At 45.7% G+C, this 24,434-nt stretch overlaps 1 protein-coding gene across 1 annotated transcript in view; it reads right to left on the bottom strand.

The window, feature by feature from the left end:
• LOC115168411 (FYVE, RhoGEF and PH domain-containing protein 3) overlaps positions 1–22,799 on the bottom strand; it is a 203,998-nt gene extending 181,199 nt beyond the window's left edge. Inside the window, exon 1 of the mRNA XM_029723656.1 lies at positions 22,453–22,799. Coding sequence (XP_029579516.1) covers positions 22,453–22,477 — 25 coding nt within the window. The 5' untranslated portion in view covers positions 22,478–22,799. The remainder of the gene's footprint in view (positions 1–22,452) is intronic.
• Between the last annotated feature and the right edge of the window lie 1,635 nt (positions 22,800–24,434).

Here is a 24,434-nt window from a genome sequence, read left to right as displayed (position 1 = left end):
CATAAAGAGGCACATTATCGAACAAAACGAACATTTATTGTGTAACATGGAGTCTTCGGAGTGCAACTATATGAAGATCATCAAAGGTAAATGATACATTTTATCGCTATTTCTGACTTTTGTTACTCGTCGACTTGGCTGGTTACTGTTTGTAATGATTTGTCTGCTGGGCGCTGTTCTCAGATAATCACATGGTTTGCTTTCGCAGTAAAGTCTTTTTGAAATCTGACACTGTGTTTGGATTAACAAGAAGTTAATCTTTAAACCGATGTATAACACTTGTATCTTTTATGTATGTTTATTATGAGAATTTCTGTTTTGTTGAGTTTCACACTGCAATTTCACTGGATGTTGTTTGAGACAGTGTTTTACTTAATAAAACGTGATAACAAAACAGAGGTTTTTGGATATAAAGAGGGACTTGATCGAACAAAACAAACATTTATTGGGTAACTGGAAGTTTTGTGATTCTAACCATATGAAGATCATCAAAGTTAAGTGATTAATTTTATCGCTATTTCTGACTTTTGTTACTCGTCTACTTGGCTGGTTACTGTTTGTAATGATTTGTCTGCTGGGCGCTGTTCTCAGATAATCACATGGTATGCTTTCGCCGTAAAGTCTTTTTGAAATCTGACACTGTGTTTGGATTAACAAGACGTTAATCTTTAAACCGATGTATAACACTTGTATGTTTCATTCATTTTTATAATGAGTATTTCTGTTTTTGAATTTGGCTCTCGCAATTTCACTGGATGTTGGCCAGGTGGGACGTTAGCGTCAAAAGCGTTCCACAGGGATGCTGGCCCATGTTGACTCAAAGGATTCCCACAGTCACGTTGGCTGGATGTCCTTTGGGTGGTGGACCATTCTTGAGTCACATGGGAAACTGTTGAACGTGAAAAAAACAGCAGCGTTGCAGTTCTTAACCTGTTAGGGCTAGGGGGCAGTATTTACACGGCCGGATAAAAAACGTACCCGATTTAATCTGGTTACTAGTCCTGCCCAGTAACTAGAATATGCATATCATTATTGGCTTTGGATAGAAAACACCCTAAAGTTTCTAAAACTGTTTGAATGGTGTCTGTGAGTATAACAGAACTCATATGGCAGGCAAAAACCTGAGAAGATTCCATACAGGAAGTGACCTGTCTGACAAGTTCTTGTTCATCTTGGCTCTTTTTATTGAAGACTGAGGATCTTTGCTGTAACGTGACACTTCCTACGGCTCCCATAGGCTCTCAGAACCCGGGAAAAAGCTGAATGATATCGAGGCAGCCCCAGGCTGAAACACACTAGCGCGTTTGGCAAGTGCTCTATCAGAGGGCCATCAGACTGAGGCTCGTGCATGAAGGGATAGCATGCTTTTACTTTCACTCTCTTTGTAATAAAAAACGATTTGCAGGTCGGAATATTATCGCTTTTTTACGAGAAAAATGGCATAAAAATTGATTTTAAACAGCGGTTGACATGCTTCGAAGTATGGTAATGGAATATTTAGAATTTTTTTTGTCACGAAATGCGCCGTGCTCGTAACCCTTATTTACCTTTTCGGATAGTGTCTTGAACGCACGAACAAAACGCCGCTATTTGGATATAACAATGGATTATTTGGGACCAAACCAACATTTGTTATTGAAGTAGAAGTCCTGGGAGTGCATTCTGACGAAGACAGCAAAGGTAATAACATTTTTCTTATAGTAAATCTGACTTTGGTGAGTGCTAAACTTGCTGGGTGTCTAAATAGCTAGCCCTGTGATGCCGGGCTATCTACTTAGAATATTGCAAAATGTGCTTTCACCGAAAAGCTATTTTAAAATCGGACATATCGAGTGCATAGAGGAGTTCTGTATCTATAATTCTTAAAATAATTGTTATGTTTTTTGTGAACGTTTATCGTGAGTAATTTAGTAAATTCACCGGAAGTGTTCGGTGGGAATGCTAGTCACATGCTAGTCACCTGCTAATGTAAAAAGCCTTTTTGAAATCGGACAATGTGGTTAGATTAACGAGAGTCTTGTCTTTAAAATGCTGTAAAATAGTCATATGTTTGAGAAATTGAAGTAATAGCATTTCTAAGGTATTTGAATAACGCGCCACAGGATTCAACTGGCTGTTGACTTGCGTCCCACCTAGCCCAGAGAGGTTAAACAACTAAGACTTAGAGGTTAACACAAACCGGTGTGCCTGGCACCTACTGCCATAACCTGTTCAAAGGCATTTAAATATTTTGTCTTGCCCATTCACCCTCTGAATGGCACACATACACAATCCATGTCTCAATTGTCTGAAGGCTTAAAAATCCTTCTCTACCCTGTCTCCTCTCCTTCATCTACACTGATTAAAGTGGATTTAACAAGTGACATCAATAAGGGATCATATCTTTTACCTGGATTCACCTGGTCAGTCTATGTTATGGAAAAAGCAGCAGTTCTTAATGTTTTGTACACTCAATGAATATAATCAGTTGGAACCGGAGCAAAGATCCAAACTAGAGGTAGGACTTTAGGACTGAAAATGTGCTATACTGAATAGAATAGTAAGATGTAGTGTTTGAATGTTCCCTGCTCTGAATGTCACAAATGAATGACGTGACCAGTCAAGCAGAATCACCTGAGGGTAACACACACACACTGCATGACACACGAACGCAAGGAAACACACATGCACCATACACAAACACACAATCCTACAGTCCATTCAAACAGTGAGTCCAGGAATGGGCTTCCGTTCCTTCAGGCCCTCCAATAGAAATATCACTTGTCTAAAAATAGCCTCGGTCACCTCTTACATAGCACTGATCTGAGATTAGAGAAATCAATGTAACACAGGAAAGAGACTGAGTGATAGAGAGTGGGAGAGTGATGGGAACGAGAGACAAAGAGAGGGAGCAAGACAGAGACAGAGAGAAGGGTAGAGAGAGAGAGAACAACAACACCCCCTCAACCAGACCCGGAGAGCTGGAGGTGGAGAGAGACATGTCTGCAATCTGGACTGTGGTGAGACAACATCAACAGGAGAAAGAGCAGGAGAAGAACAGAGCACTAGAGGAGAAGGTGAAAGTGCTGGAGGAGAGGGTGATGTGACAGAAAACAACCCATTAGAGAGCTGTCCACCCCCGCAGAGAAGCCAGCAGAACAGTCCACACCAGACCCTGACCACAGTCTCCACATCACAGCAGAACAGTCCACACCAGACCCTGACCATAGTGTTAACACCACAGCAGAACAGTCCACACCAGACCCTGACCATAGTGTTAACACCACAGCAGAACAGTCCACACCAGACCCTGACCATAGTGTTAACACCACAGCAGAACAGTCCACACCAGACCCTGACCATAGTGTTAACATCACAGCAGAACAGTCCACACCAGACCCTGATCATAGTGTCAACATCACAGCAGAACAGTTCACACCAGACCCTGACCATAGTGTTAACCTCTCTTGGGTAGGGGGCAGTATTTTCACATCTGGATAAAAAACGTACCCTATTTAATCTGGTTATTACTACTGCCCAGAAACTAGAATATGCATATAATTGTTTGATTTGGATAGAAAACACCCTAAAGTTTCTAAAACTGTTTGAATGGTGTCTGTGAGTATAACAGAACTCATATGGCAGGCAAAAACCTGAGAAGATTCTGTACAGGAAGTGCCCTCTCTGACCATTTCTTGGCCTTCTACACTCTCTTTATTGAAAACAAAGGATCCCTGCTGTAACGTGACACTTCCTAAGGCTCCCATAGGCTCTCAGAAGGCGCCAGAACGTTGAATGATGACTTTGAAGCCCATGGCTGAAAAACAGTAGCGCATTTGGTAAGTGGTTGATCTGAGAACAATGAGACGGGTGTACGCGTGCAGGTGAAGAGTCCATTTTAGATTTTGAGTCTTTGAACGAAAACAGGGTTTCCCGGTCGGAATATTATCGCTTTTTTACGAGAAAAATCGCATAAAAATTGATTTTAAACAGCGTTTGACATGCTTCGAAGTACGGTAATGGAATATTTAGAATTTTTTGGTCACGATACGCGTCCGCGCGTCACCGTTCGGATAGTGTCTTGAACGCAAGAACAAAACAGAGGATATTTGAACATAACTATGGATTATTTTGAACCAAAACAACATTTGTGGATGAAGTAGAAGTCCTGGGAGTGCATTCTGACGAAGAACAGCAAAGGTAATCCAATTTTTCTTATAGTAAATCTGAGTTTGGTGAGTGCCAAACTTGGTGGGTGTCAAAATAGCTAGCCCGTGATGGCGAGCTATCTACTCAGAATATTGCAAAATGTGCTTTTGCCGAAAAGCTATTTTAAAATCGGACACCGCGATTGCATAAAGGAGTTCTGTATCTATAATTCTTAAATTAATTGTTATGTTTTTTGTGAACGTTTTTCGTGAGTAATTTAGTAAATTCACCGGAGGTTTGCGGTGGGTATGCTAGTTCTGAACGTCACATGCTAATGTAAAAAGCTGTTTTTTTATATAAATATGAACTTGATTAAACAAAACATGCATGTATTGTATAACATAATGTCCTAGGAGTGTCATCTGATGAAGATCATCAAAGGTTAGTGCTGCATTTAGCTGTGGTTTTGGTTTTTGTGACATTATATGCTAGCTTGAAAAATGGGTGTCTGATTATTTCTGGCTGGGTACTCTGCTGACATAATCTAATGTTTTGCTTTCGTTGTAAAGCCTTTTTGAAATCGGACAGTGCGGTTAGATTAACCAGAGTCTTGTCTTTAAAATGGTGTAAAATAGTCATATGTTTGGGAAATTGAAGTAATAGCATTTCTAAGGTATTTGAATATCGCGCCACGGGATTCCACTGGCTGTTGAGTAGGTGGGACGATTTCGTCCCACATACCCTAGAGAGGTTTTAACATAACAGCAGAACAGTCCACACCAGACCCTGACCATAGTGTTAACATCACAGCAGAGCAGTCCACACCAGACCCTGACCCTAGTGTTGACACCACAGCAGAACAGTCCACACCAGACCCTGACCATAGTGTTAACATCACAGCAGAACAGTCCACACCAGACCCTGACCATAGTGTTGACAACACAGCAGAACAGTCCACACCAGACCCTGACCATAGTGTTAACATCACAGCAGAACAGTCCACACCAGACCCTGACCATAGTGTTGACACCACAGCAGAACAGTCCACACCAGACCCTGACCATAGTGTTAACACCACAGCAGAACAGTCCACACCAGACCCTGACCATAGTGTCAACATCACAGCAGAACAGTCCACACCAGACCCTGACCATAGTGTTGACATCACAGCAGAACAGTTCACACCAGACCCTGACCATAGTGTTAACACCACAGCAGAACAGTCCACACCAGACCCTGACCATAGTGTCAACATCACAGCAGAACAGTCCACACAAGACCCTGACCATAGTGTTAACACCACAGCAGAACAGTCCACACCAGACCCTGACCATAGTGTCAATATCACAGCAGAACAGTCCACACCAGACCCTGACCATAGTGTTAACACCACAGCAGAACAGTCCACACGAGACCCTGACCATAGTGTTGACATCACAGCAGAACAGTCCACACCAGACCCTGACCATAGTGTTGACATCACAGCAGAACAGTCCACACGAGACCCTGACCATAGTGTTAACATCACAGCAGAACAGTCCACACCAGACCCTGACCATAGTGTTGACATCACAGCAGAACAGTCCACACAAGACCCTGACCATAGTGTTGACACCACAGCAGAACAGTCCACACCAGACCCTGACCATAGTGTTGACACCACAGCAGAACAGTCCACACCAGACCCTGACCATAGTGTTGACACCACAGCAGAACAGTCCACACCAGACCCTGACCACAGTCTCCACATCACAGCAGAACAGTCCACACCAGACCCTGACCATAGTGTTAACACCACAGCAGAACAGTCCACCCCAGACCCTGACCATGGTGTTAACACCACTGCAGAACAGTCCACACCAGACCCTGACCATAGTGTCAACATCACAGCAGAACAGTCCACACCAGACCCTGACAATAGTGTCAACATCACAGCAGAACAGTCCACACCAAACCCTGACCATAGTGTTGACATCACAGCAGAACAGTCCACACCAGACCCTGACCATAGTGTTGACACCACAGCAGAACAGTCCACACCAGACCCTGACCATAGTGTTAACACCACAGCAGAACAGTCCACACCAGACCCTGACCATAGTGTCAACATCACAGCAGAACAGTCCACACCAGACCCTGACCATAGTGTTGACATCACAGCAGAACAGTCCACACCAGACCCTGACCATAGTGTTAACACCACAGCAGAACAGTCCACACCAGACCCTGACCATAGTGTCAACATCACAGCAGAACAGTCCACACAAGACCCTGACCATAGTGTTAACACCACAGCAGAACAGTCCACACCAGACCCTGACCATAGTGTCAATATCACAGCAGAACAGTCCACACCAGACCCTGACCATAGTGTTAACACCACAGCAGAACAGTCCACACGAGACCCTGACCATAGTGTTGACATCACAGCAGAACAGTCCACACCAGACCCTGACCATAGTGTTGACATCACAGCAGAACAGTCCACACGAGACCCTGACCATAGTGTTAACATCACAGCAGAACAGTCCACACCAGACCCTGACCATAGTGTTGACATCACAGCAGAACAGTCCACACAAGACCCTGACCATAGTGTTGACACCACAGCAGAACAGTCCACACCAGACCCTGACCATAGTGTTGACACCACAGCAGAACAGTCCACACCAGACCCTGACCATAGTGTTGACACCACAGCAGAACAGTCCACACCAGACCCTGACCACAGTCTCCACATCACAGCAGAACAGTCCACACCAGACCCTGACCATAGTGTTAACACCACAGCAGAACAGTCCACCCCAGACCCTGACCATGGTGTTAACACCACTGCAGAACAGTCCACACCAGACCCTGACCATAGTGTCAACATCACAGCAGAACAGTCCACACCAGACCCTGACAATAGTGTCAACATCACAGCAGAACAGTCCACACCAAACCCTGACCATAGTGTTGACATCACAGCAGAACAGTTCACACCAGACCCTGACCATAGTGTTAACACCACAGCAGAACAGTCCACACCAGACCCTGACCATAGTGTCAACATCACAGCAGAACAGTCCACACAAGACCCTGACCATAGTGTTAACACCACAGCAGAACAGTCCACACCAGACCCTGACCATAGTGTCAATATCACAGCAGAACAGTCCACACCAGACCCTGACCATAGTGTTAACACCACAGCAGAACAGTCCACACGAGACCCTGACCATAGTGTTGACATCACAGCAGAACAGTCCACACCAGACCCTGACCATAGTGTTGACATCACAGCAGAACAGTCCACACAAGACCCTGACCATAGTGTTGACACCACAGCAGAACAGTCCACACCAGACCCTGACCATAGTGTTGACACCACAGCAGAACAGTCCACACCAGACCCTGACCATAGTGTTAACACCACAGCAGAACAGTCCACACCAGACCCTGACCATAGTGTCAACATCACAGCAGAACAGTCCACACCAGACCCTGACCATAGTGTTGACATCACAGCAGAACAGTTCACACCAGACCCTAACCATAGTGTTAACACCACAGCAGAACAGTCCACACCAGACCCTGACCATAGTGTCAACATCACAGCAGGATAGAAAAATTAAGGACCTCAGGGAATCCCATCCCCTCCCCTAAGACCTTCTATCTGAGGACCAACTAGGTTCACCCAGCGCACCCTAGACCTTCTGTCTGAGGACCAACTAGGTTCACCCAGCGCACCCTAGACCTTCTGTCTGAGGACCAACTAGGGTCACCCAACGCACCCTAGACCTTCTGTCTGAGGACCAACTAGGGTCACCCAGCGCACCCTAGACCTTCTGTCTGAAGACCAAGTAGGTTCACCCAGCGCACCCTAGACCTTCTGTCTGAGGACCAACTAGGTTCACCTAGCGCACCCTAGACCTTCTGTCTGAGGACCAACTAGGTTCACCCAGCGCACCCTAGACCTTCTGTCTGAGGACCAACTAGGTTCACCCAGCCACATAATAATACACACAGGCACAAACAACCTGAGAACACAGCAGGAAATGTTGGCCACAGCACTCAAGGGGTAATTCCTGTGACTGCACCTCAAAACCAAAAGTTTACCTGGCCCACCACTCCACCCTGGACTTGAACAGCCTTTACGACAAGGTCAACCTAGACAAGGCAGCAGTGCCCACCTTCACCAGGACCCTAAAGGTCATCGCCCTCAACCACAGCCCCAGGTCATCTACCTTTAGCCGAAAGAGCAGGAACCTGGACTTCACCAAATAAATAAAAAATACAGACATTGTCATCCTACAAGAAACATGGTATAGAGCAGTGGTTCCCAACCAGGGGTAATAGAACCCCTGCGGGTACTTGGCCTATCCACGGGGGTACTTGGCCTATCCACGGGGGTACTTGGCCTATCCACGGGGGTACTTGGCCTATCCACGGGGGGTACTTGGCCTATCCACGGGGGTACTTGGCCTATCCACTGGGGTACTTGGCCTATCCACTGGGGTACTTGGCCTATCCACGGGGGTACTTGGCCTATCCACGGGGGTACTTGGCCTATCCACGGGGGTACTTGGCCTATCCACGGGGGTACTTGGCCTATCCACAGGGGTACTTGAGAAGACTCATGAGACCATAGGGTTACTGGTAAAATGCACATGAGGGGGTACTTCAGGGGTACCTGGGCAGAGCAACATTCAGTTGAAGGTACAGTAACTGTAAAGGGTTGGGAACCACTGATATAGAGGAAATGGAACCACTGGTTGCTCTCTAGGTTACAGAGAGCTGGTAGTCCCATCCACCAAACTACCAGGTGGGTGGTATAGAGGAAATGGACCACTGGTTGCTCTCTAGGTTACAGAGAGCTGGTAGTCCCATCCACCAAACTACCAGGTGGGTGGTATAGAGGAAATGGAACCACTGGTTGCTCTCTAGGTTACAGAGAGCTGGTAGTCCCATCCACCAAACTACCAGGTGGGTGGTATAGAGGAAATGGAACCACTGGTTGCCCTCTAGGTTACAGAGAGCTGGTAGTCCCATCCACCAAACTACCAGGTGGGTGGTATAGAGGAAATGGAACCACTGGTTGCTCTCTAGGTTACAGAGAGCTGGTAGTCCCATCCACCAAACTACCAGGTGGGTGGTATAGAGGAAATGGAACCACTGGTTGCTCTCTAGGTTACAGAGAGCTGGTAGTCCCATCCACCAAACTACCAGGTGGGTGGTATAGAGGAAATGGAACCACTGGTTGCTCTCTAGGTTACAGAGAGCTGGTAGTCCCATCCACCAAACTACCAGGTGGGTGGTATAGAGGAAATGGAACCACTGGTTGCCCTCTAGGTTACAGAGAGCTGGTAGTCCCATCCACCAAACTACCAGGTGGGTGGTATAGAGGAAATGGAACCACTGGTTGCTCTCTAGGTTACAGAGAGCTGGTAGTCCCATCCACCAAACTACCAGGTGGGTGGTATAGAGGAAATGGAACCACTGGTTGCTCTCTAGGTTACAGAGAGCTGGTAGTCCCATCCACCAAACTACCAGGTGGGTGGTATAGAGGAAATGGAACCACTGGTTGCTCTCTAGGTTACAGAGAGCTGGTAGTCCCATCCACCAAACTACCAGGTGGGTGGTATAGAGGAAATGGACCACTGGTTGCTCTCTAGGTTACAGAGAGCTGGTAGTCCCATCCACCAAACTACCAGGTGGGTGGTATAGAGGAAATGGAACCACTGGTTGCTCTCTAGGTTACAGAGAGCTGGTAGTCCCATCCACCAAACTACCAGGTGGGTGGTATAGAGGAAATGGAACCACTGGTTGCCCTCTAGGTTACAGAGAGCTGGTAGTCCCATCCACCAAACTACCAGGTGGGTGGTATAGAGGAAATGGAACCACTGGTTGCTCTCTAGGTTACAGAGAGCTGGTAGTCCCATCCACCAAACTACCAGGTGGGTGGTATAGAGGAAATGGAACCACTGGTTGCTCTCTAGGTTACAGAGAGCTGGTAGTCCCATCCACCACACTACCAGGTGGGTGGTATAGAGGAAATGGAACCACTGGTTGCTCTCTAGGTTACAGAGAGCTGGTAGTCCCATCCACCAAACTACCAGGTGGGTGGTATAGAGGAAATGGAACCACTGGTTGCTCTCTAGGTTACAGAGAGCTGGTAGTCCCATCCACCAAACTACCAGGTGGGTGGTATAGAGGAAATGGAACCACTGGTTGCTCTCTAGGTTACAGAGAGCTGGTAGTCCCATCCACCAAACTACCAGGTGGGTGGTATAGAGGAAATGGAACCACTGGTTGCTCTCTAGGTTACAGAGAGCTGGTAGTCCCATCCACCAAACTACCAGGTGGGTGGTATAGAGGAAATGGACCACTGGTTGCTCTCTAGGTTACAGAGAGCTGGTAGTCCCATCCACCAAACTACCAGGTGGGTGGTATAGAGGAAATGGAACCACTGGTTGCCCTCTAGGTTACAGAGAGCTGGTAGTCCCATCCACCACACTACCAGGTGGGTGGTATAGAGGAAATGGAACCACTGGTTGCTCTCTAGGTTACAGAGAGCTGGTAGTCCCATCCACCAAACTACCAGGTGGGTGGTATAGAGGAGATGGAACCACTGGTTGCTCTCTAGGTTACAGAGAGCTGGTAGTCCCATCCACCAAACTACCAGGTGGGTGGTATAGAGGAGATGGAACCACTGGTTGCCCTCTAGGTTACAGAGAGCTGGTAGTCCCATCCACCAAACTACCAGGTGGGTGGTATAGAGGAGATGGAACCACTGGTTGCCCTCTAGGTTACAGAGAGCTGGTAGTCCCATCCACCAAACTACCAGGTGGGTGGTATAGAGGAAATGGAACCACTGGTTGCTCTCTAGGTTACAGAGAGCTGGTAGTCCCATCCACCAAACTACCAGGTGGGTGGTATAGAGGAGATGGAACCACTGGTTGCTCTCTAGGTTACAGAGAGCTGGTAGTCCCATCCACCAAACTACCAGGTGGGTGGTATAGAGGAAATGGAACCACTGGTTGCTCTCTAGGTTACAGAGAGCTGGTAGTCCCATCCACCAAACTACCAGGTGGGTGGTATAGAGGAAATGGAACCACTGGTTGCCCTCTAGGTTACAGAGAGCTGGTAGTCCCATCCACCAAACTACCAGGTGGGTGGTATAGAGGAAATGGACCACTGGTTGTCCTCTAGGTTACAGAGAGCTGGTAGTCCCATCCACCAAACTACCAGGTGTGAAACAGGGAAGGGACTCAGGGGGTATGCTAATTTGATATAAAGCAGACCTAACTCACTCTATTAAATTAATCAAAACAGGAACATTTTACATTTGGTTAGAAATTCAAAAGGAAATGATCTTAACAGAGAAAAATGTCCTACTGTGTGCTACATATATCCCCCCACCAGAATCCACATACTTTAATGAAGACAGCTTCTCCATCCTGGAGGGGGAAATCAATCATTTCCCCCTCCAGGACACCCTCAGCACACAGGGGGACAAACACCTGCCTGGAGGTGACAGCATTCCCTCCCCCATGTGCCCCCCTAGGCACAACTATGACAACATAACCAACAAAAACGGGTCACAACTCCTGCAGCTCTGTCGCATGCTGGGTATGTACATAGTTAATGGTAGGCTTCGAGGGGACTCCTATGGTAGGTACACCTATAGCTCATCTCTTGGCAGTAGTACTGTAGACTACTTTATCACTGACCTCAACCCAGAGTCTCTCAGAGCGTTCACAGTCAGCCCACTCACAACCCTATCAGACCACAGCAAAATCACAGTCTACTTGAACAGAGCAATACTCAATCATGAGGCATCAAAGCCAAAGGAATTGAGTAATATTAACAAATGCTATAGATGGTATAGATGGAAGGAAACCTAACAAAAAACTATTAGGCAACAACAAATTAAATCCCGCTTAGACAACTTCCTGGACAAAACGTTTCACTGTAATATTGAAGGTGTAAACTTTGCAGTAGAAAACCTAAACCGTATTTTTGACCTCTCAGCTTCCCTATCAAATTAAAAGAATGTAAAAGAAAACCTAAGAAAATGAACAACAATGATAAATGTTTCGATGAAGAACGCAAAAACCTAAGAAAGAAATTGAGAAACCTGTCCAACCAAAAAGTCCACGCCTTTACTGTGGTGAATCACTAAAACAATTCAGAAATACACTACGGAGAAAGAAGGAACAGCACGTCAGAAATCAGCTCAATGTAACTGAAGAATCCATAGAATCTAACCACTTCTGGGAAAACTGAAAAACTCTAAACAAACAACAACACAAAGAGTTATCTATCCAAAACAGAGATGTCTGGATAAACCACTTCTGCAATCTGTTTGGCTCTATAACAAAGAACAAACAGCAAAAACATATACATGATCAAATACAAATCTTAGAATCAACTATTAAAGACTACCAGAACACCCTGAATTCTCCAACTACATTTAATGAACTACAGGACAACATACAAACCCAAAAAAGCCTGTGGTGATAATGGTATACTAAATTAAATATACAGATTACAAATTCCAATTGGCTATACTTAAGGTCTTTAACGTCATCCTCAGCTCTGGCATCTTCCCCAATATTTAGAAACAAGGACTGATGACTCCAATTCACAAATAGTGGAGACAAATTTGACCCCAATGACTTCCGTTGGATATGCGTCAACAGCAACCTTGGGAAAATCCTAAATACAACCCATATTTATGTTTATTTACTTTCACTTTTCTACTTTTAATGTCTTTATACCTCTTTTAGAACTTTTGTGAGTGTAATGTTTACTGTAAAAAAAAGTTCTATCTATTTCACTTGTTTTGGCAATATAAACATATGTTTCCCATGCCAATAAAGCCCTTAAATTGAATTGAGAGAGAGAGAGAAAGAGAAAGAAAGAGGGGAAGAAATAATGAACTCTGAAAGAAGCATGGTGAGTTTGACACTGAGAGTGAAAGAGCTAAAGTACAGAAGCAGAAAGTGTGTGAGAGTTGGGGACAAAAAAAGACGGTGTTGGATGTTTTTCCCTCCTCTTCCTCCTCTTCTTATCTCTACCACCTGTGTTCAGTGTTTATTTAACACGGAGGGGTGATGTTTACACAGTCTAGGTTAAACACAGTTGGAGCCAATCACTTTTGTTAATAATAAATTATGTAAACAGCCAGACGCTGCAAAGCATGCTGGGATGGCTGGCGTGCCAGGGCCATTGTCCAGTATCTGATCTGACCCACTAATAGACAGACAGACATCACCCATGTTCACATTCACCCACCTCCCTGGAAGAGAGAGAGAGAGAGAGAGAGAGAGAGAGAGAGAGAGAGAGAGAGAAAGAAAACGGGGTCAAACAGGGACAGAGTCATCTGTACAGTAGAGTGAATGTGACAAGGACTCTGTCATCTCAGTCAGAGAAGAACCCTAAAGGAGACGTAAAACAGAAAAGGAGGAAGTAACTTGGCTGCTTCAGGCAACAACCTAAGTTATTATTTATTCATTTTAATTTAACCAGGGAGGCCAGTTGAGAACAAGTTCTCATTTACAACTGCGACCTGGCCAAGATAAAGCAAAGCAGTGTGACAAAAACAACAACACAGATTTACACATAAACAAACGTACAGTCAATAACACAATAGACAAATCTATGTACTGTGTGTGCAAATGTAGAAGAGTAGGGGCAATAAATAGGCCATAGAGGCAAAATAGTTACAATTTAGCAATTAACACTGGAGCGATAGATGTGCAGATGATGATGTGCAAGTAGAGATACTGGGGTGCAAAAGAGCAAGAAGATAAATAACAATATGGGGATGAAGTAGTTGGGTGGGCTATTTACAGATTGGCTGTGTACAGGTACAGTTGCTCTGACAGGTGATGCTTAAAGTTAGAGAGTGAGATATAAGACTCTGGCTTCAGTGATTTTTGCAATTCGTTCCAGTCATTGGCAGCAGAGAACTGGAAGGAAAGGCTGCCAAAGGAGGAGTTGGATTTGGGGATGACCAGTGAAATATACCTGCTGGAGCGCGTGCTACGGGTGGGTGTTGCTATGGTGACCAGTGAGCTGAGATAAGGCGGGGCTTTACCTAGCAAAGACTTATAGATGACCTGGAGCCAGTGGGTTTGGCGACAAATATGAAGTGAGGGCCAGCCAACGAGAGCACACAGGTCGCAGTGGTGGGTAGTATATGGGGCTTTGGTTACAAAACGGATGGCACTGTGATGGACTACATCCAGTTTGCTGAGTAAAGCATTGAAGGCTATTTTGTAAATGACATAACCGAAGTCAAGGACAGGTAGGATAGTCAGTTTTACGAGGGTATGTTTGGCAGCATGAGTGAAGGAGGCTTTGTTGCGAAATAGGAAGCCGATTCTAGATTTAATTTTAGATTAGAGACGATTAATGTGAGTCTGGAAGGAGAGTTTACAATCTAACCAGACACCTAAGTATTTGTAGTTGTCCACATATTCTAAGTCAGAATAGAGTAGTGATGCTAGTCGGGCGGGCGGGTGCGGGCAGCAATCGGTTGAAGAGCATGCATGCATTTAGTTTTACTAGCATTTAAAAGCAGTTGGAGGCCACGGAAGGAGTCTTGTGTGGCATTGAAGCTTGTTTGGAGGTTTGTTGGCACAGTGTCTAAAGAAGGGCCAGATGTATACAGAATGGTGTTGTCTGCGTAGAGGTGGATCAGAGAATCACCAGCAGCAAGAGCGACATCATTGATATATACAGAGAAAAGAGTTGGCCCGAGAATTGAACCCTGTGGCATCCCCATAGAGACTGCCAGAGGTCCAGACAACAGGCCCTCCGATTTGACACACTGAACTCTATCTGAGAAGTAGTTGGTGAACCAGGCGAGGCCGTCATTTGAGAAGCCAAGGCTATTGAGTCTGCCGATAAGAATGCAGTGATTGACAGAGTCGAAAGCCTTGGCCAGGTCGATGAATACGGCTGCATAGTATTGTCTCTTATCGATGGCGGTTATAATATCGTTTAGGACCTTGAGCGTGGCTGAGGTTCACCCATGACCAGCTCTGAAACCAGATTGATTAGCGGAGAAGGTATGGTGGGATTCAAAATGGTCGGTGATCTGTTTGTTAACTTGGCTTTCGAAGACTTTAGAAAGGCAGGGCATGATAGATATAGGTCTGTAACAGTTTGGGTCTAGAGTGTCTCCCCCCTTTGAAGAGGGGGATGACCGCGGCAGCTTTCCAATCTTTGAGGATCTCAGATGATACAAAAGAGAGGTTGAACAGGCTAGCAATAGGGGTTGCAAAAATAATTTTAGAAAGAGAGGGTCCAGATTGTCTAGCTGATTTGTAGGGATCCAGATTTTACAGCTCTTTCAGAACATCTGCTGCCTGGATTTGGGTGAAAGAGAAGCGGGGGGGGGGGGGGGGCATGGGCCAGTTGCTGCGGGGGGTGCTGAGCTGTTGTCAGGGGTAGGGGTGGCCAGGTGGAAAGCATGGCCAGCCATGGAAATGATCGATTATCGTAGATTTATAGGTGGTGACAGTGTTTCCTAACCTCAGTGCAGTGGGCAGCTGGGAGGAGGTGCTCTTATTCTCCATGGACTTTACAGTGTCTCAAAACTTTTTGGAATTAGTGCTACAGGATGCAAATTTCTGTTTGAAGCTAGCCTTAGCTTTCCTAACTGACTGAGTATATTGGTTTTAGGGAGCGTTTGACAGTGATGAGGGGTGGTCGTTTGACCGCAGATCCATTACAGACGCAGGCAATGAGGCAGTGATCACTGAGATCCTGGTTGAAGACAGCAGAGGTGTATTTAGAGGGCAGGTTGGTCAGGATGATATCTATGAGGGTACCCATGGTTACGGATTTAGGGTTGTACCTGGTAGGTTCCTTGATAATTTGTGTGAGATTGAGGGCATCTAGCTTAGATTGTAGAACGGCTATGGTTAGATAGGTCACCCAATGCTATGTTGTGTTGTGGTTTATTTTGGTAGTTCTTCATGAATATCCTCCGTGCGAACACACATCCTTTTCTAAGAGAGCCCTGAGCTGGTCTTCCCATGTGAACAGTAAGGAGTACGGGGGGGGTCTGAGAGAGAAAGAGAGAGATGTTAACATATGTTTCCCATGCCAATAGCCCTTAAATTTAATTGAATTGAGAGAGAGAGAGTGAGAGGTCTGGGAAAGAAAATGTGTGGAGGTCTGAGAGAGAGAGAGAGAGAGAGACAGTGAGTCTGAAGGTCTGAGAGAGAGGGAGAAAGACAGACAGGCAGACGGTTGGTCTGAGAGAGAGGGAGAAAGACAGACATGTGGGAGGGAGAGAGAACTGTGAGAGAGAGAAGACAGAAAAGACAGACTGGCAGACGGAAGGCAGCCGGGAAGAGAGCCGATCCCTCCCCAGAGACCCACAACAAACATACTCTCTACAGTTCACCTCCACAACTACCTCTGTTATAGTCCTCTATCACTCTTTCTCTCTTTCCAACCATCTCTGTCTCCCATTTAGTCTGTAGACTACACTTCCTCTTTGTAAGAGCTATATCATTTCATCTCTATGCTAAAATTTCCTTCGTCTAATATTACAGATGTCTGATCTTAAAGAGGAACTCCACTCATGATGATGTGGCCGGTGACACTTTGCTTTTTGAATATCTTGAAAACTTGTCTGCTGACATGCAAAACATTTGGGACTGTATTAACTAATGAAAAAAAATACCAAAATATAGTTTTAACTTTCATTTAACCAGTTTCGTTGCAGGAGTAAAATAATCCTTCAGCAGGAGGAATTGATTGTCCGAAAAAAAGTACTAATTTCTAACAGGAAATGTATTTTGACTGGCTGCAGTGGGCTAAGGTTCGATACACTTTTATGTCGTAGTGGAGGTTAATATTTATGTTGTGTTATAAAGCTATATAAAACGACAGTTGTTGATGAGTATGGCTGCATTTCAGATACATTTTTGTACATTTGAATGTCGCAGTAGTATGACCTACGGTAGTAAGCCATTTATTCTGACAGGTTTTCAGTGAATTTATGTCAATCACCAGGCCGATTTGAATCCCAGGACAATTCTCTGCGACAACAGGGTGATCAAATTAAGATGGATCTGTATGTTATGGTTCTCAAAATAACTCTGTCATTTAGTGTGCACTTTGAAATAAACCCACGTGAAAGGCCCTAACGAGTAGAGAGCCCTAACGAGTAGAGAGCCCTAACGAGTAGAGAGCCCTAACGAGTAGAGGCCCTAACGAGTAGAGGCCCTAACGAGTAGAGAGCCCTAACGAGTAGAGTACCTAACGAGTAGAGGCCCTAACGAGTAGAGGCCCTAACGAGTAGAGGCCCTAACGAGTAGAGGCCCTAACGAGTAGAGAGCCCTAACGAGTAGAGAGCCCTAACGAGTAGAGAGCCCTAACGAGTAGAGGCCCTAACGAGTAGAGAGCCCTAACGAGTAGAGAGCCCTAACGAGTAGAGGCCCTAACGAGTAGAGAGCCCTAACGAGTAGAGGCCCTAACGAGTAGAGGCCCTAACGAGTAGAGAGCCCTAACGAGTAGAGGCCCTAACGAGTAGAGGCCCTAACGAGTAGAGGCCCCTAACGAGTAGAGAGCCCTAACGAGTAGAGAGCCCTAACGAGTAGAGAGCCCTAACGAGTAGAGAGCCCTAACGAGTAGAGGCCCTAACGAGTAGAGGTCCTAACGAGTAGAGAGCACTTCTGTTGACTGTTATGTCAGTGGCTGTCAAGGAGGGGTTATCTAAACAGCCTGTTACAACGGTGTGATGACACATCTGTAGTCACCTCTAAACAGCCTGTTACAACGGTGTGATAACACATCTGTATTCACCTCTAAACAGCCTGTTACAACTATATGATAACACATCTGTAGTCACCTCTAAACAGCCTGTTACAACGGTGTGATGACACATCTGTAGTCACCTCTAAACAGCCTGTTACAACGGTGTGATAACACATCTGTAGTCACCTCTAAACAGCCTGTTACAACGGTGTGATGACACATCTGTAGTCACCTCTAAACAGCCTGTTACAACGGTGTGATGACACATCTGTAGTCACCTCTAAACAGCCTGTTACAACGGTGTGATGACACATCTGTACTCACCTCTAAACAGCCTGTTACAACTATATCATAACACATCTGTAGTCACCTCTAAACAGCCTGTTACAACGGTGTGATAACACATCTGTAGTCACCTCTAAACAGCCTGTTACAACGGTGTGATGACACATCTGTAGTCACCTCTAAACAGCCTGTTACAACGGTATGATAACACATCTGTAGTCACCTCTAAACAGCCTGTTACAACGGTGTGATGACACATCTGTAGTCACCACTAAACAGCCTGTTACAACGGTATGATAACACATCTGTAGTCACCTCTAAACAGCCTGTTACAACGGTGTGATGACACATCTGTAGTCACCTCTAAACAGCCTGTTACAACGGTATGATAACACATCTGTAGTCACCTCTAAACAGCCTGTTACAACGGTGTGATGACACATCTGTAGTCACATCTAAACAGCCTGTTACAACGGTGTGATAACACATCTGTAGTCATCTCTAAACAGCCTGTTACAACTGTGTGATGACACATCTGTAGTCACCTCTAAACAGCCTGTTACAACGGTATGATAACACATCTGTAGTCACCTCTAAACAGCCTGTTACAACGGTGTGATGACACATCTGTAGTCACCTCTAAACAGCCTGTTACAACTGTGTGATGACACATCTGTAGTCACATCTAAACAGCCTGTTACAACGGTGTGATAACACATCTGTAGTCACCTCTAAACAAACAACCCAACTCTATATTAAAACCTGTTAGGGATAGGGGGCAGTATTTACACGGCCGGATAAAAAACGTACCTGATTTAATCTGGTTACTACTCCTGCCCAGTAACTAGAATATGCATATAATTATTGGCTTTGGATAGAAACCACCCTAAAGTTTCTAAAACTGTTTGAATGGTGTCTGTGAGTATAACAGAACTCATATGGTAGGCAAAAACCTGAGAAGATTCCTTACAGGAAGTGCCCTCTCTGACAAGTTCTTGTTCTTCTTGACTCTGTTTATTGAAGACTGAGGATCTTTGCTGTAACGTGACACTTCCTACGGCTCCCATAGGCTCTCAGAACCCGGGAAAAAGCTGAATGATATCGAGGCAGCCCCAGGCTGAAACACATTAGCGCGTTTGGATAGTGGCCGATCAGAGGGCCGTCAGACTAAGGCTCGTGCACGAGGGGATCCCATGCTTTTACTTTCTCTCTCTTTGAACGAAAACAACCACTACCGGTCGGAATATTATCGCTTTTTTACAAGAAAAATCGCATAAAAATTGATTTTAAACCGCGGTTGACATGCTTCGAAGTACGGTAATGGATTATTTAGAATTTTTTTGTCACGAAATGCGCCGTGCTCGTAACCCTCATTTACCCTTTCGGATAGTGTCTTGAACGCACGAACAAAACGCCGCTATTTGGATATAACAATGGATTATTTGGGACCAAACCAACATTTGTTATTGAAGTAGAAGTCCTGGGAGTGCATTCTGACGAAGACAGCAAAGGTAATAACATTTTTCTTATAGTAAATCTGACTTTGGTCAGTGCTAAACTTGTCTTTAAAATGCTGTAAAATAGTCATATGTTTGAGAAATTGAAGTAATAGAAATTTCTAAGGTATTTGAATAACGCGCCACGGGATTCAACTGGCTGTTGAGTAGGTGGGACATTTAGCCCAGAGAGGTTAAGAGACAATAACTCTCTCACACGTACGTCAACATGCACACGCACACACCAACACCTCTCTCTCCCTCTACCTTGTAATGTCATTCCTGAGGCCAGGTGACACTGCTCTCGTCCGATCCTAGATTCTGTCTGTAGACACTCTCCTCCAGCCTAATCACATTCCTCACCATGAGGATTCACATGGAGGAGTCTTCATACACACCATGTATCCGCTTCAGCCTCTGACTGCCCTCGGACTGTATCCTGCACACCAGATAGCAGCCTGCATATCATCGTCTTCATCATCACCATTCATAATCTTCAGCAGGTACACATCAGAAACCAACTCGTCTCTACAGCTATGGATCTATGATAATCCCCATCCCCACCATCTTCGTCATGCTTATCATATCTCAGTCTATAACTCCGCTCAACATCCTGTCCACCAGATACATGTCATATTAACATCCTCCTCCTGTCTCCCTCCATTCAACACAATGCTTTCCCTGTAGCCCAATAACTAGAATCAGACAAAACACATAGAATAAAATGAGGAGGGAACTTTACAACAAAGAATACATTCATGTCTGTGGAGCTGTGCTGTGCTGTGTGTGTGTGTGTGTGTGTGTGTGTGTGTGTGTGTGTGTGTGTGTGTGTGTGTGTGTGTGGTGTTTGTAGGCCTGAGAGAAGGGCTGAGAGAAGGCCTGAGAGAAGGCCTGAGAGAAGGGCTGAGAGAAGGACTGAGAGAAGGGCTGAGAGAAGGCCTGAGAGAAGGCCTGAGAGAAGGCCTGAGAGAAAGGCCTGAGAGAAAGCCCTGAGAGAAAGGCCTGAGAGAAGGGCTGTGAGAAGGCCTGAGAGAAGGCCTGAGAGAAGGCCTGAGAGAAGGCCTGAGAGAAAGGCTGAGAGAAAGACTGAGAGAAGGCCTGAGAGAAGTCCTGAGAGAAAGGCCTGAGAGAAGGCCTGAGAGAAAGGCTGTGAGAAGGACTGAGAGAAGGCCTGAGAGAAGGCCTGAGAGAAAGGCTGAGAGAAAGACTGAGAGAAGGCCTGAGAGAAGGCCTGAGAGAAGGGCTGAGAGAAGGGCTGAGAGAAGGGCTGTGAGAAAGGCTGAGAGAAGGCCTGAGAGAAGGGCTGAGAGAAGTCCTGAGAGAAGGCCTGAGAGAAGGCCTGAGAGAAGGCCTGAGAGAAGGCCTGAGAGAAGGCCTGAGAGAAGGCCTGAGAGAAGGGCTGAGAGAAAGGCTGTGAGAAGGGCTGAGAGAAGGGCTGAGAGAAGGCCTGAGAGAAGGCCTGAGAGAAAGGCTGAGAGAAAGACTGAGAGAAGGCCTGAGAGAAGGCCTGAGAGAAGGGCTGAGAGAAGGGCTGAGAGAAGGGCTGTGAGAAGGGCTGAGAGAAGGCCTGAGAGAAGGGCTGAGAGAAGTCCTGAGAGAAGGCCTGAGAGAAGGCCTGAGAGAAGGGCTGAGAGAAAGGCTGTGAGAAGGGCTGAGAGAAGGGCTGAGAGAAGGGCTGAGAGAAGGGCTGAGAGAAGGACTGAGAGAAGGCCTGAGAGAAGGCCTGAGAGAAGGGCTGAGAGAAGGCCTGAGAGAAAGGCTGAGAGAAGGCCTGAGAGAAGGGCTGAGAGAAGGCCTGAGAGAAGGGCTGAGAGAAGGGCTGAGAGAAGGGCTGAGAGAAAGACTGAGAGAAGGCCTGAGAGAAGGCCTGAGAGAAGGGCTGAGAGAAGGCCTGAGAGAAGGCCTGAGAGAAAGGCTGAGAGAAAGACTGAGAGAAGGCCTGAGAGAAGGACTGAGAGAAGGCCTGAGAGAAGGCCTGAGAGAAGGCCTGAGAGAAGGCCTGAGAGAAGGGCTGAGAGAAGGGCTGAGAGAAGGCCTGAGAGAAGGGCTGAGAGAAGGCCTGAGAGAAGGGCTGAGAGAAAGACTGAGAGAAAGACTGAGAGAAGGCCTGAGAGAAGGGCTGAGAGAAAGGCTGTGAGAAAGGCTGAGAGAAGGGCTGAGAGAAGGGCTGAGAGAAGGGCTGAGAGAAGGGCTGAGAGAAAGGCTGAGAGAAGGGCTGAGAGAAGGGCTGAGAGAAGGCCTGAGAGAAGGCCTGAGAGAAGGGCTGAGAGAAGGCCTGAGAGAAGCATATGCCTCTGGATGAGTGGTACGGGCAATGGTGACGTCAGAGCTGCTGCCACTTTGGTTTGGTACCGATTTACCCCTCTTCTTGTCTCGTCAGCTGCCCAACGACCTTGAAGGTGTGTGTGTGTGTGTGTGTGTTATGTGTGTGACATTTCATTGAAAGGTAAATGTGCTGTTATGCAGCCTACTAATAACAACAATCCTTTGGTGTTGGAGGTCGCATTTCTCTCACAGACAAATTGCATAGCTTTAAAGTTGTAATAAGGGATAAATGCAACAACTCCTCACAATACAAAGGCGAAGTTAGCGCCATAAGGAGCTCGTTTTTGCCACATGTAGCAGCAGCAGCAGCACCCCCCATCCCCCCCGCGTAACTTTGTAGCACCGTACCGCCACTTGAAATGGATACTTCAAGACAACCCCCCAAAACAAGACACAGTTTCTATTCAGAGAGGCAAAAATATAAAGTAGCCTAACCAACCAACTGGCTTACCAGTTGTTGCTGAAACCCCCTGCATCTTGCCGACAGTTGTCCTGCTTGGCTGAACCCTCCTTATCCGATGCTAGGCTCACAGGAGATTGGAAACAGTGCCCGGACGAGCGAACGTTACAGCCAACTCAAACGAAGGAGTGTCCCGACTCGAAGTCCGCTGCTTTTTCCCTTCTCTTGGCAAAACGCTCTAGCCTCCACAGTGGAACATAACGGGCATTTAGTGCTTCTCTCACGGAGATAGAAGGGTTTCCACGAAGAGTTTTTCCTGCATTAGTGCACTGATCCAATCACTCCTCACGGCTCTGCCCTCCTTGCAGCAAAACTATCCCTTCCTCTGAGCTCAACTCCGCGTTGTGAAGGAGCTGCGCGTTCACGCTGGCCGCTGTAAGGCGCGCTCAAAACGACCCTGGTTATTAAATACAGTAGGACAAAATAATCCGACTAGGAGTTTTCATCATTTTGTGTTTCTTGCTTTTGCTTTGTTCTCTTAGAGAAAAACAAAAAAGTATATTTTACACAATAACCTACAAAATAGAGAGTTTAGTTTGCTGTTCAATTGTCTACCCATTGAGTTTTGTAGAAATATACTTGTAAACTATATTTCTTAGTGGCCTACAAAGGTATTACTGTATTATAAACCCACATCGAAGGTTGTTTTACCATTGGTTATGTTTTTCAGTTTTTGTAAACAGTGTTTCAATATGTTTAACCAAACTATTATGTCAATCTCATGGACTGTCAGTCCCCACCCAGCCCCCTCCGTCCTCTACCAAACAAAGTGGCAGGGTCAGGCTGAAGAAACACAGATTGTTGTGCCTTTAATACTCCTTATCCTAAAACATGAGTCTGCTTTGACTGTTAAGCAAGGTTATTACAATGGTACACATTCTAAAATGAGCATCACTGTAGACTTACGTCCGTGCTCCATTTGTCTAAGGGTCGCTGGGTTTTGTTCCATTACTGCATTAATGGTTATCGTTGGAGTTGGGAGAGCTTCTCTTCAGTCGCCTGACTGTATCGTCCATGATGGCAAAGGGGAAAATACATAAACACAAATATTAACTGACATGTCATTAATGAGTGGTTGCTCAGGCTGCCTCTCTCCCATAAATGAGCAGTGTTAATTCCTTTTTAATTCTCACCACACTAAATGAACCCTGTCAGCTGTCTCTGTGAGTTAATATTCAGAGGAATAGGAGCAGAAAGCCAAGTCGATTGACTTAATGTCAAATACTTTGCTATTTCTGCTTTATGACCTATTGTTCATTGACTCCTCGGAATAAAACGGCCAAGTCTGACAGTTTGAGGTGCCGGTTTGACCCCCTGAGTTGTAATTAATTTTAATGTCTACAAAGCCAATGTGTACTGTACAGTAGGTTTGCAAAGGCATAGGAAAACATTTATGATGCTGTAGCCTATTTAAAGATGAGCTATATTACGCTAATCTTTTAACAGAAATGTGGTTTGATGTAATACTGTGGTCTCTCTCTCTCTCTCTCTCTCGCCTGCTCTCTCTCTCTCTCTCTCTCTTCTCTCTCTCTTCTCTCTCTCTCTTCTCTCTCAAAATGAACCTGCCAAGCACCATTTTGTGCCTGGTGCTGTAACTGCACTCTCCTCACTGCCGCAGATCAACACAGACAATGTGCTGGAGTCTAATAATGAATGTATGAAAACACATTTCATTCACAAAGTATTTTAATCAGATACAAGTCTTAATAGTATTAATAGCAATATCCTTTTGAGAATGCTGCTACTGAAACTAAAATGCCAAGTATTTTTGTGGACGGCCTGAACCTTCTGTCACTTACATAACAGTGGCAACAGTCTAGAACGAGGTAGAGGTTGTTGATTCTGCTCGCAACAAATCTTTAGTGTCACACTCCTGATGGAAACACAATAACAGCAGAACTTTCATCAACGGAAAACGCTGCTGACCCACTGGGGTGGGGATAAGTCTCAATGGAAAAGCACCATTAGTTGGA

The sequence above is a fragment of the Salmo trutta genome, chromosome 30, assembly GCF_901001165.1.
Source record: "Salmo trutta chromosome 30, fSalTru1.1, whole genome shotgun sequence".
Lineage (NCBI taxonomy): Eukaryota > Metazoa > Chordata > Actinopteri > Salmoniformes > Salmonidae > Salmo > Salmo trutta.
This window is presented reverse-complemented; position numbering and strand designations above follow the sequence as displayed.